Source organism: Notothenia rossii (assembly GCF_949606895.1).
Source record: "Notothenia rossii genome assembly, chromosome: 8".
Lineage (NCBI taxonomy): Eukaryota > Metazoa > Chordata > Actinopteri > Perciformes > Nototheniidae > Notothenia > Notothenia rossii.
This window is the reverse complement of record NC_136906.1, coordinates 68,856,241-68,872,078: the sequence shown is the minus strand read 5'-3', so window position 1 is coordinate 68,872,078 and position 15,838 is coordinate 68,856,241. Positions and strand designations below refer to the sequence as shown.

Here is a 15,838-nt window from a genome sequence, read left to right as displayed (position 1 = left end):
AATATCTTTATCCGTTGGTATGCTAGGTTGAAGGACCAGAATATCCTTTAAAAGCTTAATTTAATGGTTATATAATCCATATATTAGAGCACAGAGGTGGTGAGAGGTATGGATGGAAACATCATATAGTGATTCAGGAAGTTCATGCCTTTTTTGTAACCTGCTATGTTCACCACCAATGAGTTCATTTTTCATGGGATGGACTGCTATATTCGGCTGCGTCGATAAATAATATATGCCATGAAAAGTAATTTATAAACTGTACATATATATCATTACTGCATAATATTTTTGAGTTCCCTGCAAAATGATTTAGCCCTCTTTTTAGCTTTTCCTTTTTTTTTGCTTCACGGTTTATTTATATGAATCGGTAAACATTAAGTGTTGTGATCACACTGCTGTAACACATCAAGCTCTTTTTTCTCCCCGTTTTATCCAGCCTTTCCTCTGCTGCAAAGCTGCTGACTGCCTAATAAATATTAGAGTGAAGGACGCCCGGTTTTTCCCTCCTCCACATTGGTGAGATCAGATTACATTAGTGACACTAAAACGTTATTACACATCGAGATAATTTAAGCAAAACAACTGAAACAACAACAGCTTGAGCCCTTTGAGGCTTTGTAATTGAAACTAACAAATGCATGCTCCGACATGGTTTCTTGACTCCATACTGAGCCTGTTATAGAAGGAAACCAGGAGGAGGGAGCGGAGGAATCATAATCAGTCTTTCAGCACAAGTTCATCTGCCCCTCACACACCGCTTCCCTTTAAGACCCCAGCCTACAAAGAAGGGGTCAACGGCGGCATTCCTGCTTTGATATCAAAGGTCCCCTGGTTACTCATACCCCGAACAAAAGCTTTTTCATCTGGTCAGTGGGCAAACCCCCTCCCCTACTCCCTAATAAAAGTAGGGCCCATTGATGTTTAAAAAAAAAAGCCACTATGAGAAGATTGCTTGATAGGCCAACAAAGGAATTAGAAAAAATAACGACCTTTTTTTCTTTCTTTACTGGTTGTTAACTCATTGCCCATTTTCATTTACTTTAATTTGTTCTTAGCTCCATTTTATTCATTACTATTATTTGTTTTACTCAAGTTCAATATATTTTTTCAAGGAGCATTTTCAAGCTTTTCCAGACGCTTACATCTGTAGTAAAATAATAATGTATAGACAGGAATTACAATTCACCACTTATTTAAGTTCCTCATCGCAATTATAGGATTTCAATAGGAACCCTAAATAAATAACAGTTGTCATTCGAATGTAATATCACTGTTGTAATATCGGTCTCACCTGCTCATGATGCTGCTGTGATCTCTGTGGACACAGGCTCGATCTCCTTCACAGCCTCCTCGATCACCTCCATCACCTGCGCCATCACCTCCGCACACTTCCCCGACGGTGCTCCCGGTGCCTCTGCCTCTGTGTCCTGGCTGGGAGTGGAAACCTCTTCTGCAGCTGGCACCTGGGGCTCTTCTGACAGCGTTGAGAGTTGGTTTTCTTTTGCAGCCTTCTTTGGTTTTACGCCGGTGTCTTCAGCCACAGGGCCGTTGCTGTCAAACTCCACCGCGGCCTCTTCTTCCACCGATGGTTCCTCGAACACCTGGGCCGTCTGCAGAACGACTTGGACTGGCATGTGAATCTCAAGCACGTTCTCTTTGTTCTCTTCTGAAGGGGAATCTGACTTTTCTTCCTCTGGTTGTGGTTCCACTTCCTCAGCTTTCTCTTCGACCTCTGCTTCCTTAACTTCTGCTTCTTCTTTGCTTTGTTCTTCTTTGACCTCTTCAAGCTCCACCTCCGTCTGACTCTCTGACTTTATCTCAACCACTTCTTCCAATACGATCGTTTCTTCACCTACTTTTACCTCCACATCTTTCTTCAACTCTTCTTCTGGTTTGTTCTCTTCTACAGAGGCATCAAGGCTCCCTGTAACTTCTACGATGGTTGTGTCAATGACTTCCATGGCAACATGAAGCAGCTTGGGTGACTTTGGGGCTTTGCACTCAACAGCAACAGGGGTCTCTGTAATAACAGGGCCCTCGGTTAATATCTCAATCTCTTCCTCTGTTGTTGCGATGGCCTTGACTGGTGCTGGGGTGTCGGAATCTTCGGATTCAGGCTTGTCTTCTGAAACTTTATCCACGGCATCCTGAATGACATTATGGGCAATGACCATACTCTGAGCTTCAATTTCGCTGGTCTGCTCGATGATTTCCTCCACCTTTTCCACGACTGTCTCAGGTGCATTTTCAATTTCTGATGCGTCTTCATTGGCTGGGGCCACAAGCACCAGTGTTTCGGCAATAACAACCTCCTCACTTGGTACGATGATATGGGTGGCTGGCTCGGTCTCCTCTGTGATGCTGGTCTCTGCTCTTTCACAAATGGTAGCAGCAACCTCTTTAGTCACACTCTGAATTACCTCTTTTCCAGTGTTTTCTTCAGTGGCAGCAAGCTGCTCCACATCCAATTTGATTTCCTTGGTCTCCACAGTTGGCTCAGTGACTGCTACGCTCTGGGTGCAAACAGCTGTTTCAAATGTTGGTGTAATGGGATCCGCCACAAAAACTTTAGGAGAGTTCTCGGTCAATGAAGCAGGCGTGATGATTTCAGACTCCTGAACACTGACAATTCCAACCTGATCCAGCCCTGGTTCCAGGCTCACACTGGCCGCCTGAAGGTCTGACGAATCACTTTCAACCGCAGGCTCGAGCTCGGTAGCCTCTACTTGGTGCACTTGGGCAATGAGCACGGCATCTTCTGAACGAATGGCTTCTTCTGCACTTGCTGGCTTCTGCATCACTGTCATCTCTGTGCTTACACTATCATGGATCACGGCCACACACTCTGCGATGGGCATTGCTGGTTTCTCCATAGCCACTTTGGCGATCTCCTTGGTTCCTAGGCCAGTGCAGATAGCCATGGCCTCGTCACAAGCGTGTGGCCGCAGGATAGTACATGTGCTGGTCTCAACCTTCTGAGTTGGTGGTTCATACTCAGTTTTCTCAGAAGCTTCCTCAGTTGGTACATCTTCAACAGTCACATCTACCTGGGGTGGAATTTCGGTAACTTGAGCATTATTGCCCTCCAAAACTGCTACGGCACTTTCTGCGTTGGGACCCTGAGGAACAGGAGTGGTTTCCGCAGATGGAGCTGGAGCGAAAGGCATTACCTCAGCCGTGGAGAGTCTGCGCCCAGTCCTCCTGGGGGGTTTAGGGGATGGCTCCTTGTCTTCATCCTCTGCGATGTCAGTGTCAACAGATTTAGGCGTGGCAGCGTTCTCAGCCTCCTCTGGTATGTCACTCAGCTGATCGTGTTTGTCATCACCTTCCTCGACGGCGGCTGCGATCCATGAAGGGGATCTATCTTCAGCGGATCTATCTTCAGCGGATCTATCTTCAGCGGTTACTTTAATCTGGACCTCAGTAGGTTCTGCTGGAGCTTCCTCTTCTTGTGCTTCCTGTTCAGCTTCAACTTGGTCTTCATAATCTGAGAGGGGAACCACAGCTGGGGTGTCAGAGTCCTCCTCACCCTGTTCAGTGGAGGCCTGTTTTTCAGCCTTCTTCTTCCTGCGTCCAGGGAAGAGCTTCCTCAACGAGAAAGATGACTCGTCTTTTGGCGCTTCACTGTCTGACAGGACTTGTTCCGCAGCCTCCTCGGGCTTCTCCTCACCTTTGGCCTTATTCTTTGGCATAACCATGCGCTTCAGTGTGTCCCAGGTGGACTCTCTCTCAGTGGCTGGGCATGAAGGTTCAGGGGAAGAAGCAACTTCACCATCACTTTCGGAGTTTTGGGAAGTGACAATGGCAGCCTCAGCTTCTACCTCCTGCTCCTCCCCTTCTACCGCTGCCTCTGCTGCAGGTTCCTCTTCAACCTTGGTCTCCTCATCGTCAGAATCAGAGGTCTTCCTTGTCCTCTTCTTGGGTCCACCCATACACATTAGGGCCTCCCAGGAGACAGAGGTGTCCATTTTCCTTTTCGGCTCCTCCGTGCTGCTGACCAGCTTCTCAGTGTTTTCGGTTTTTGGCTCTTCCTCAGTCGGCTTATCCTCCTGAGCCTCCTCTTCAACACTCGTATCTGCTAACGGGGCACTCTCAGAAGAGGACAGGGTGGCTGACTTTGCTGGTTTCTCACCTGTGGCTTCATCATCGCTTTCAGAAGACCTTTTTACAAGCTTCTTGGGTGTCACTAGTTTCTTGAATGAGGACCAGGCGATGATACCATCTTTTTTCTTCTCTCCATCGGAGGCAACTTCGCCGTCAGTCTCTTGGCTGGATTCAATCGGTGTCACCTCCACAGACTCTTCGGGGGATGTGGGCCCACTGTCAGTCTTTGGGGCCTCTCCTGACTCAGTGGAGGATTGAAGCTGCTCACCTGCCTGCTCCCCAGACTCAGTGAGCTTCTTCTCAGCTTCCCTCTTGGCCCTCTGTTTCTTAGTTGAGAGCTTCTTCAAGCCAGCTCCGGTGAAAAGCTTCTTCAGGGGGCTTCCCTGGGATTTCACCTTCTCCTGTGATGACAGCAGCTCAGCCTCAGAAGTCACCTCTGCTTCAGCCTTTTCTTCTTCTTGTTTGGTGTCATCAGTCGTTTCAGCAGCATTAGTTTCATCTGTGGCATCTGGGGACGTCTCTGTTTTCTCTTCCTCTGGAGCTGCTGGTGCCTCCTCATTAGTTTCTTGCTTCGCCTCATCTTTCTCTTCTTTTTCCTCCACAACATCAGCTGTTTCTTCTGTCTTTGTTGCCTCCTCCTCAACAGCTGGCTCCTTGTCTTCCTCCTCTTTCGTCTTCTTGACACTGGCTTTCTTTCTCAGGTTAGAGAAGAGTCCTGTACTAAAGAGCTTCCTGAAGGGGGACAGAGCGATCTCGCCTTCCTTCTCAGCTGCTCCCTCCTTGACTGCTTCATCAGTAGCTTCAGCGGCAGTGCCCTCAGCTGGGGCATCGCTAGATTCAGCTTTATCATCTTTAATGACCTCCGCCTCGGCAGTAGCTACATCTGTATCAGCCTCCTTTTCTTCGGTGGGGCTCTTCTCCTCTTCCTGCTCCTTTGTAGGTTCATCGGTCCCACTCACCTCCTCTTCCTTATCTTTGACTGTGAGCAGCTTCACAGGATCCTTGTCCTCACTTTTGTCCTTCTTCAGTGTGAACTTAAAGCCCACAAAGCGGAAGATCTTCTTGAAGCCGACTTCATTGGCATCACCAGGTTTCTCCTCCGCTGCTTTCTCCTCAACAGCAGAGATGTCATTGGCATCGGGAGACTCTTTCTCCACTTTCTCGCCGTTCACTTGAGGAGCCACTTCTCCCTGAATGGTGTCCATGGTCTCAGGAGCCTCCTCCTTCTGGACCACACCATCCGGCTGGCCGACTGAAATTACAAGAAAATAAGGAACTTTAGTTAAGATCAGTTTCACGACTTTAGTTTGATTAACATCTATACAGCTCCCTCTGTGCAACATGCAATTAAACATATTTGAGTGATGATTAGGACATCAATCTGTTGTGAATTCAATTCTGTATGGCATTAACACAAAACAAGAGGATATCTCATCTGACTTTAATCCGAGACCATTTTAAGAAAGTATTCTCTGAGATCATGACTCCTGAGTAGATTTGATCAAGCATATGACTATTTATTTGCAATTAGATTGTAATTTGGCCCGACTAATCCTGTGGTATGTAAAAATGCCTTAAAAATACCTTTAAAAAATGTAATTAATCCCCAGAGAAAGAAATGTTGAACTAAGTGAAATGTGTGGATTATTATGTTAGCCGACCCACAATCTTGCAACAGTGCATTAGGTTAACTACGTGTTTCATTATTCTGAGTAGTTCCTTGGTTGTTAAACTAACAAGACACATGTCAGATTTGATAAGAGACAAACACACACATGCAAAACATACACACAGTGTATAACTGCCTGTGTTATGACAGAGGGAGGGGGGGTGAATTGCCAGTGTTTGAAGCTTTCCTTCTTTTTTTTCGTGCATTTCTACTCAGATCTCACTAGTCTGGAAAAACCTAACATCTGATACCTCTGGACTCTAAAAACAACTTCCCAGGACTTGTAATGCCTAGCTATCAGCTTACCTGATTACACACACTGGGAAAGTGAGTACTCACTAAAATCACATATTGTGGGAAATACCTTTCACAAAATTGGAAGGAAATTGTAAAAAGACACAAGGTGTTTGATACACTATTTTCATTTTGGTATCAACATTGGATCAAGTTTGTAAATAATTCTGTGAAAGATGAATCTAATTTCTTGTCTCCCACAAACATGTACAAATATGTGCCCATATCTGTCCACATACTTTCCTAAATTATAGGCATGAAGTTTGCCTCAGTAGTAATGCATTCCTTGAATATTTTAGCTTCAAAATAAACTATAACTACTATTTGACAAAACTATGTAAAAAGCTCACAAAACACTGCATCACTTTACAATTAGCATGTATGATAAAATAAAGTGCTTTTATAAACGAATGGTATAAGTATCTTTGAATTTGACAGCAGAGGAATGTGAGCTATGCTGATTTTGTCAAAAATAAACTAGGATGCTCTAAACATAATCTGAATTTAAATGACAGGGTACGTTCACAATGTTTAATCGTTTTGGGTTGAAATGTCTGGACTGTGCCCATGTAGGATTCAAACCCAGACAATACAGTCCTCCATCACAAACCCTCCTTAAAAACGACCAATCTCCTTGACCCAAATTCCACCACAGGATGGATGGGGACCCACCCCCATCCAAGGCACACACAATGCAAACACAATAGCCTTCTAACCCTCTCTGGCCTCTCCAGGAAGGGGGGTGGTCAACTTTTCTATTATAAAGACACACTGCAGCTTGGGGGAACTTTGCTGACTTTCTCAATATGGTGTAAAGACGAATAAAGAAAGGCCTGAGTGACTTCTATAAATACAACTGTGTCACATGGCAGCTCTCACATACATGTTGTTTAAAACACACTTGGAGATCATTTAAATCAAATGGTTGTTAAACAAGCCAGTAAAACCAAATCAACAAACCATATAAAAACATAGAGGTGTTCAAACCTGAGTAAACATTAATTAATCTCAAAGGCATATATTCACCAGGTTTTTGTGCAGTAAGGTGCAACTATAGGCGGTATGTGTGTAGGAAGGACAATAAAACAGGACCCATGTTGATTTAACAGACTACTGGCATCTCTCCCTTCTTTTTGATCTTTGTTTTCCAGCTCAACTTTTTGTCTTTTAAAGGCACACAACTGTTACCGTCCTTAGATTGATTTGGTTAATGTGTGTCGGGGGGGTGGCTGTTTTGAATACAGACTGTACCAGAAAGAATGTGAGACTTTGATGAAGGGACGGCCTTGAGGGGGAAGGGGGTCTGCCCTGGAGCCGGAGCCCACACACTTTAGAGGGTGTTACATATCTGAGACACACATATTCATAGTGCAAATGCTTCTCTCTGCTGGAGACAAGCTTTGTTTATGTGTGAGAGTGAGAGCATGAGGTAAAAATGATGCTCTCATATTAAATGTCAATTCCGCAGCCCAAAAAAATTATTATTGTAGTAAATCTACACCAGTGTCCAGGGAGATCAGATAACTTTCTGTTGTGGTTGTTCCAGCCCTAGAATGTGTTTGTGTGTTTGAAAAGGGGGGGCGGGGGGGGGGGGGGGGGGGGGGGCAAGTTGGGAAACTGAATGCAGCTATTCTTTAAACCATTATTTGCAAACTTTGCCAAATATATGCAAATCCTTGCACTGTCTGGAGCACGGGGCCAGTAAACAAAAGAAGTCAGTTAAAATGAGGGCACAGAGACACCACCACACCCTCCCCCAACAGTCGCCCTACGAGCGTCCCCTCTCTATCAAAGGTGTGGTCAAAGTGTCTCCAAAGCTCCGGGGGACCCGACACATCCACAGCACTAACAACACCCACTGTGGCACCACTTTGCCATTAACATCAAGACAGTGTGATGTGGAACAACAGCAAAATACAGAAACTAAAAATCTATATATTCCATATTGCATTTATGTGCAAAAGCCACAGAGCAAAACATATTTTAGACTGGCTTTGTTTGAGCCATCACTCCCAGTTATGAACTAAAGACGAATTGGTTCTGGCAAGCAATTAATTTCATACGCCCCTTTCTCCTCCCTCCATAACCTCTGCGGCTAAGCTCAATAAACCTACTGGGAATTAGGATCCCACTCTAATCTAATGAAATGCTTCACATGACGGGACACAGGGGGCTGGCTCCGACAGAGAAGTGAGCTTAAAACAGGGTTTGAAAAAGTTTTCTAAATGCATCTTCATATATTTCTGCTGCCAGCTGTCCCGGTGTGAAATTATTTTCCCACCAAGAAGTTTGGCAGTGGTAGGAGAAGTACACTTCAGAGATCAGGGCACTCAGCAGTTGGCAAAGGCCTGAATAGTCGATCAACAGGGTTTAACTAGAGGGCTACTGTAAAGGGGATTAAAAGGGGGGATGTTTTCTTGTTTGCATTTTAAATCTACAGGTGATAAATGAAAGAATGATGTACGCTAAAATATACTTTTTACTTATAAACAAGAATTTGACAGCATTTAAACATCATATAACTTGATGAGGCTCTGCAGAAACCAAAGCAAAACCATCACCCACAAAGCCGAGACATCTACGAACCACAATGCTAACTAACCACACCCTCAGAACAACAATGCCTTCAGCTATCTAAGGAGAAACCCCTACTTTGGGTTTTAGACAAATCCTCAAAAATGCTTTTTAACAAATCACATTAGTAACTCACAGTAAAACAGCCACATCTTTGAGAACAGTACAAAACAAAACCCTCAAATAAGTAATCAACAAGTAATTGATCTTACCTGTTAAAGTTATTGTTCCCAGCATTTATAAAAATCCAAAATGTCTTTCTTCAAAAAAGTTAATAAAAAAATAAGGGGATAAAAGTATATTTTGAAAAAGCGTATAAAGTAATTAAGTGTTCCTTTACTTCTGTGCTCACTCAGTAAAATAAGATTTGCTTGTTGGCTCCGTCCTCTCTGGTAAACTCAGCCTGCGTGCAGAAGTTGTGTCTCTCTCTCCCAGCTCTTCTCAGCCAGTATGAACAGAAGAGAGGGCTCTACACACATTTTAACAGACTGACACACATGTCATGTTAGGACCACCCCTCCCTCCGTCTTCCTGCCACCTCCCTCTCCTTTCTTCAGCTGTTCTGAATGAGACCCCCTCCTCCATGTGTTCCCCCTATCCCTCCCCCTCCTTTTTTACCACTCATCCTCCCTCAGACTTCCAACGTCCAGCCGGAAGGACTGGAGCTCATCATGTGACCTTTCAAGGAAGCATTTGGCACTCATCCCTAAACAAAAAACACTAACTATTGTACTATTGTAAGCTACATATAACCCCCCCCGCCCTCCCACTCCTTTAATTCCTCATGCATTGTTTATTTGGAAATAAAGTGTGTGTGTGTGTGTGGGGGGGGGGGGGGGGGTACCTTCTATGGCCTTAATACCCTTCTGTGTCCTCAAAATGCAGTAACTCACACATTAAAAACTGAAAAACAGTCTTAAGCACACGCCACACATTGTCTCCCCCCCCCCCCCCCTCAACTCCCCCCTTTTACAAGCAGGCAACACACTCTCCCCCGTATCTCATGGCTCATGTCACTAGTGGTGTGCAGGAATGTTGACAGAGGTAAACCAGAGTGAATTCCAGGACTTTACTTTGGAAATTGGGATTTTTCATTCAGCATTTCTTGATTTTTTTAAGGTCATTTTTGAATTCTTCCCAATCTCAATTCTTTAAAGTTCAATAGATTAACAACACAGCCCTAAAACTCCCCAACAGATCACTATTTGAGGCAAAGTTCATACTGTGAGCTTAAACCTAAAACTAACATGAACGGGAGTGCCATTGAGTTGCTGCCTGCCCCCTGTGAATGTTAATAGGCCCCTCTCAATTACGCCAATACAGACACATTTAATTCACCTTTTGTCTAGGGGGGGGGGGAGACTAAAAGGAATGCAGATAAATCCTCAGGTAAATACCAGCATAATCAGATCTGTCACACTTCAGCATTGTCCCAGAGGAATGTGTGAATTCCATCCAGAAGACTCCCAAATGGGTGATAACAGCAGTAATCAAGTACCGTCTGTAAGCCCACCTCAACCAAAGTCTGACTGCTTTCAAATGTGCACTCATACTGCAGAAAGAGTATTGATATGAAGCATGGATCCAATAATAATGCTAGAAACAGCACAATGTGCTAGATTAAAGAGGTGTCAGCAGTCTCTTTGAAAACAATAGGAAAACGTGAGTACAATCGGTACAGTGTTCTTCTTTCGAGAAAGTGTCAAACTAAACAGACTTAAATCAAATTAGGCCAAAACTAGACAAGAAAGAAAAGCTCTGGGACAAAATGTTAATGAAACAAATAATTGTATTTACTCTTTCATCAGAAACATCTTTCTGAGCGTTTATTCAGACCTATTCAATTAAATTCAGAGATCAATGCCCATTACCGGAAGACTTCATGTTTTTTATTACAGCTGGGAGAAGTGAGAAAAATAAAATAAAAGGGGGGGGGGGGGGAAGAAAGATAACAGTGAGAGGTCTTTTATATTTTCAGGAGAAAGTTAGATTGATTAAATGAATCTTCATAACATTACTGATAAACTCACGCTTTTCTTTTTCAAAGGCAAAACTAGGTTGTTAGACATTCTGCCCTTTTATCTATAGTAACTAAGTTACATGATTCAGGTCTAACCATGAATTAATAGTTAGCAGCAAGTTAGGAGTGGAATCCTATGGGTTTATCATCCAAAACCCTTTCAATGGATCACAGTAATTTACCAAGAATGTATTCTGACACACCAGCGAAGCTTTCTGCTATTGCAGTGACTCATCTGGTCGATATTTCACTATCAGTAGTATAATGACCACTATGACTTTATGTGATGCTGAGTGGACAGTGAGTCAGAATCGGGAATTGAAAGATTAATGAGAGTACCTCTGTTGGGGGACCACACATCTTCCTTTCCCCCTCCCAACTTCCTTCATATGAGTCACACCAGTCACATTCCTGGACTTCCATACATACTGAAAGATTTTAATTTAGGCACAGCTTCAGGCTAGGCTGAGCTGTATAGAAAAAAACTGTCGCGAGGAATTCATGCGCTTCATCATGACAAGGCTGGCCATTTTGGAGAAGCTTTATAATCAACAAATCCTATGAGCATATTACCCAGCTTCGACTTCATCCTGCTGACCAATACGATATACGATATTTCTTTATTTGTCAGATCAAGTCTGGCATTTGACTTGCGTCACCGCAGCTCCATGTCCAACATCAACAGACAAGTATCCAGACACAATACATGAAACACAAACATTTAACATACCAGCACAATCAGTGTTTCTATAAGTTGCGTTGGACAGATTTCACTGATGTCAACTTTATTATCCATAAACTCTTTAAACATATTAAAGAACCACATGTTTGTACTGAATGACATACTCCTTTATTACTATGAAGATAGAAAGGTGAGATATAAACCACTAATACAGTACATTCACATAAATGTTGTTCTCCTCAGTTCTCCTTCTTTTGTCTCAGGGCTAATTTAATAACCACTTCAACCGTACGATCCTGATCTGTCCTGCCAAACTAATCTGCGGCCGGACACATACCCACAGCCATTTTTAACTTTAGCTTAGTCTAGTCAACATTTCCTAGCCCAAAGATATCAATTTAACAATTACATATTGATGTCTGACAAGCTGGAATCTATGAATTTTGCCATCTTCTGTTTTAAGAAGTAATTTAAACGATTAATCAATTGAATAAGTTGCTTAACAATTGTATTACAGTAGGTCTAACTGAAGATACCAAAAGTTTCAAAAGATCCCAACAGTTTGAGCCCTATAAAAATGGATGCAGCTCTTAATTAGAGCTGGAATAAGATAATTATAACAACAAGCTACTTAAGGGTAAACAAACAGCAAAGCGCTTTGTTTCTTTCGCTCATTAGATAAAAGCTCATTTCATTCTAATAGGTTTCTATCACACCACTAAATAAACTGGAGTGTATTCTGTATTAAACCGCAGTTAAATCAGGATAACACAGGACCAGACCTAGGGGGGTGACGCCCAAAATATCTCGATAAATCAGAAAACGTGCCTGAATTCAGGAATGTTTGAGGAGGGGTCTTCAATGGTCTGTTGGGTGGGGGGTTGGGGGGTTGGGGTGCCGGGCGGAGCAGGTTTTTGTTGCCTGTTAAAGAGTGAATGACATCATCGGACAGCGCAGAATAAAAGCCCTCCTACTCTTCCAAGAACTGGATAGGATGATGTTGAAATAATTGGAAGAAAGGGAAACGAGGGCCGTGAGTGTGTGTGAAACTGCCCGAGATCAGAGAGATTTTTTATTCAGTACGTCTCCTTTCTTCTCCATTTTTATTCAGTATTGCTCCTTTCACACCTTCGTTTTTATCTCCCGAATCCACACCCCAGTCCTCTTTAATCCTTATCCACAACTTTCCCCTCTGTCTCTTCTAACCCTTTGAGACCCCATCACACCCCTCCTCCTGGTTTGTGTGTGGGCCGGAGGGATGGATAAAGAATGTCTGACAGGAAACGCAGTCATTTCTTGACATCACTGTTTCCTTTCCCTTTAGCCTGTTTCCTCGAAATACACTTCATTCTGTACTCAGCACAGTCCGTCCAACAGCCTTTCCGCCTTTTCTTGCTGACATTGTGTCTGTCCATAACATGATGTAGCGTAATGAGATTAAGATTGAAGATGTGACGTCCAAAATGTGCATGCTTTGTAACAGTTTCTTTTGAAAAATGTTGCTGTAAAACAATGGAGAACATGTTTACAGCAATCAGCATTGAGAGAGAAGGTGTTGCTTCCATAAAATCAACCTTATCTTGCACGCAACAGGAAACCATTTCAGATCAAGAATGTGTGCTTCTGTTACTATTGGCCATCCCAACACTCCATTTCAAGTCCTATAAGCAGCACTGTTATTTTCAATTCGGTGAAGAGCCACATTTCTTCCCGAGAGGTATGTTTACCCAGTTTCACCATCTGTTATATTTGCATTCCTGGAATATCTGCCCCAGCAATTTGGCATTCCAGTTGTTGTTATGCATCGTCTTGTCTGCCAGTAGACAGTATTGTGAAAATAGGGAAGGGTCGATCTAAAGACGCCCCTCCCAAAGTTTGAAAAGGTCATGGAAATAGACAACATTTACAAACGAGTGTGAAAGCGGATTGAAAAGGACTCATCAGCTTGTTGACTTGCTCGTTCAACAAGATCCACAGAAATGTCAAATGATTGTGTATATGTGGAAACAGGCAAAAAGTGGCTCATCTTGTTTTTGAGCCAAAGAAGAGAGTTCCCACTCCCTACCCAGCTGTACTTCATGAAAACAATTGCTCTTAACATTCATGCTCTTCTTGGCTTTTAGTTCCTTTTCCTTACCTCAGTGTCTGCTTGACATTGGGATTTGGCAGCAATCCATTACTGTGTTCTTCATCTACACTTAAAACCATCCAAAGATATCTTTACACGTAAACTGATCTCAACTTAGGGTTGAAATATTTTTTTTCTCGCAACTGTCATAACTCCATGGAGTGATTCATTGCACTTGTTGATACAACAGTTATACTTCTTTTGAGACTTTTCTTGAAACAAATGTGGGTAACTGAAGGCAGGGCGGAGGAAGATCGCGGAAGTATCACATATCCAGCACCAAGAGGATTACACTTAATTCCAGCATTGGAGACAAGTGGAAAAACCTCACCTCACGGTCACGTTCCTGGCCCATGTTTAAAGAAGATTTTGTATCATTGATTGCAAGGTAAAACAGAATTATTATAGCATATGGATAATTGCTGCAGTGTAGCAGAGGCCATAACTCTATTAAAGAAGGACGAGAAGGAGGGGTCAGTCACATTCCTGGTCCATTCTCTCAGTCCTCCATGTGCCTGGGGGAGGTTAGGGGTTGAGGAGGGGGATTAGGTTCCCTGATGCCGAGAAAGATGAGAGAGCAGTGCCTGCGGAGACGAGAGGGTCCGGGGGGGGTCTGAGAGCCCTGATGGGAGTCTACCATGAGTTTGAACTTATTACTGAATTGTAGGCCCTCTTTACCTGGGACACTACTCCTAAAACTCCTAAAAATCAAGTTTGCTTGAAATGATTTGGTTGGGCTGCACTCCCTGCTAAATATATTAGCATGCCGAGTTAGCGTTTAACTCAAAGCACGATGTGTCAAAGTATCTCCTCACAGAGCTGCTAGTTTGTCTTGATACAGCAAATCCGAGCTGTGCAATTTGGTTCTTTGATAATATGCTGATCAAACTAATGATGTGGGGTTGGACAAATATGTTAGCCAGCTGTTGTTTTGGTGCAGTAACTTTTTTTTGCTAATTTAATAGTCTGCCTCTGAAGTGCAATTAGGAGCTGCAACTCAGCGAAATATAGGTGTAGGATTATTTTCTGTTATTCATTTTGTGAGTTGTTTTTATTTATTGGACTTAACAAAGCTAAGAAGACTAGCTGCTGGGACAAATCTCACTGCTGTAACTATAGTGGAGAAGGGCGCCATACACACACCTACTCCAATAGATCAGGAATAACTGGCTGTTATGCGCATGGTGTCCGGTTAGAACAGTTGAACCGAATCCAAAATCCAAGTTCAACCATGTCAACAGTTAAACCATGACAAACGCTTAAGAAGTCGAAGGAAGCTGGGTGTTAAGTCCGTAGAGAGACCAACCAATAGCAAATGGAGTAATTGGCTGTGGAGGTTAATCTTCTCTGGTTAGAGCCGATATTGTGACCTATCAGAAGTTACTCAAGCTTCATTTAGGTTGCTTCTGTTATTTGCAAACCTTAGAGCTGCACTTTGTTTGAATCAGGAGGAAAAATAACTTTCGGTCTGATAATTTTAAAGGCGGACTAAGTGATGACTAACAGCTTTCTAATAGAGTTCTCCTATCCTCTCTTGCCCTGCAGTAAAGTACCCACTTCATAACAAATAACTGAATAAAACATGCTGCACTGATGAACATAATTGAACTAGTGACAGGGCAATGATGGATCTTGAGGGATTGTGGTGGCCTTTTAGGCACTCCAATCTAAAATCTCTGCCTCCCTAACCCTTTCCTCTGGGGTCACTTCCTTTCTCTGAGGGGAAGAAATCATTCTGACGTCTTGCAGCCAGTTGATGGATCAGCATCTGCGCAAATACAAACCAAGACAAAAAAAAGAATTCCTCCCAGTTGTGTGAGTACAGTAGAAAAAGACGCACACGAACATCTTAATAAAATCTGTAATGAGTATTGTCAGCTGGAATGTAAAAGGAACACGGGCAAAAATCTAACAGGAACAATCTGGCGGCTGGATTGTGTTAAGATGACTGTACAGCCTTATTGGCAGAGATCAGACAGAGCTTAAGTGAAGGGAGAGGTCCCTTCCACAGGCATGATGCACGTTCTGGCACCACTATGATTTCCCCCAAGCCGAGTCTAAGTGAGTCCACCCTGGAATTAAATCATAACCATATACACACACACACACACACACACACACACACACACACACACACACACACACACACACACACACACACACACACACACACACACACACACACACACACACACTCACCCTCACACTTACAGTGAGCAGAGACTGCAGTTTGTTCGCCTCGTAAAAGTTAACACCTGCAACCAAAAAGACATAAAACTGTAGCAGAGACCGGGACTGGTGAATCATTCCTGACAGTTCATAATACCCCTGGTAATAGTCAGACTTCTTGAAACACTTGGATTG

The 15,838-nt window shown here is 43.3% G+C and overlaps 1 protein-coding gene across 2 annotated transcripts in view; it reads right to left on the bottom strand.

Annotated features, from left to right (window-relative positions):
* Nucleotides 1-15,838, bottom strand: part of akap12b (A kinase (PRKA) anchor protein 12b) — a 39,591-nt gene that overhangs the window by 2,295 nt on the left and 21,458 nt on the right. The window contains exons 1-2 of one of the 2 annotated variants that reach the window (XM_079646305.1): nucleotides 8,857-9,112; nucleotides 1,295-5,359 (exon numbers count right to left, since the gene is read on the bottom strand). In XM_079646305.1, the coding sequence (XP_079502431.1) occupies nucleotides 1,299-5,359; nucleotides 8,857-8,881 (4,086 nt within the window). In that variant the 5' untranslated portion in view covers nucleotides 8,882-9,112 and the 3' untranslated portion in view covers nucleotides 1,295-1,298. Of the gene's footprint in view, nucleotides 1-1,294; nucleotides 5,360-8,856; nucleotides 9,113-15,838 lie in introns of those variants that run through there. The other variant, XM_079646304.1, reaches the window with a different exon arrangement.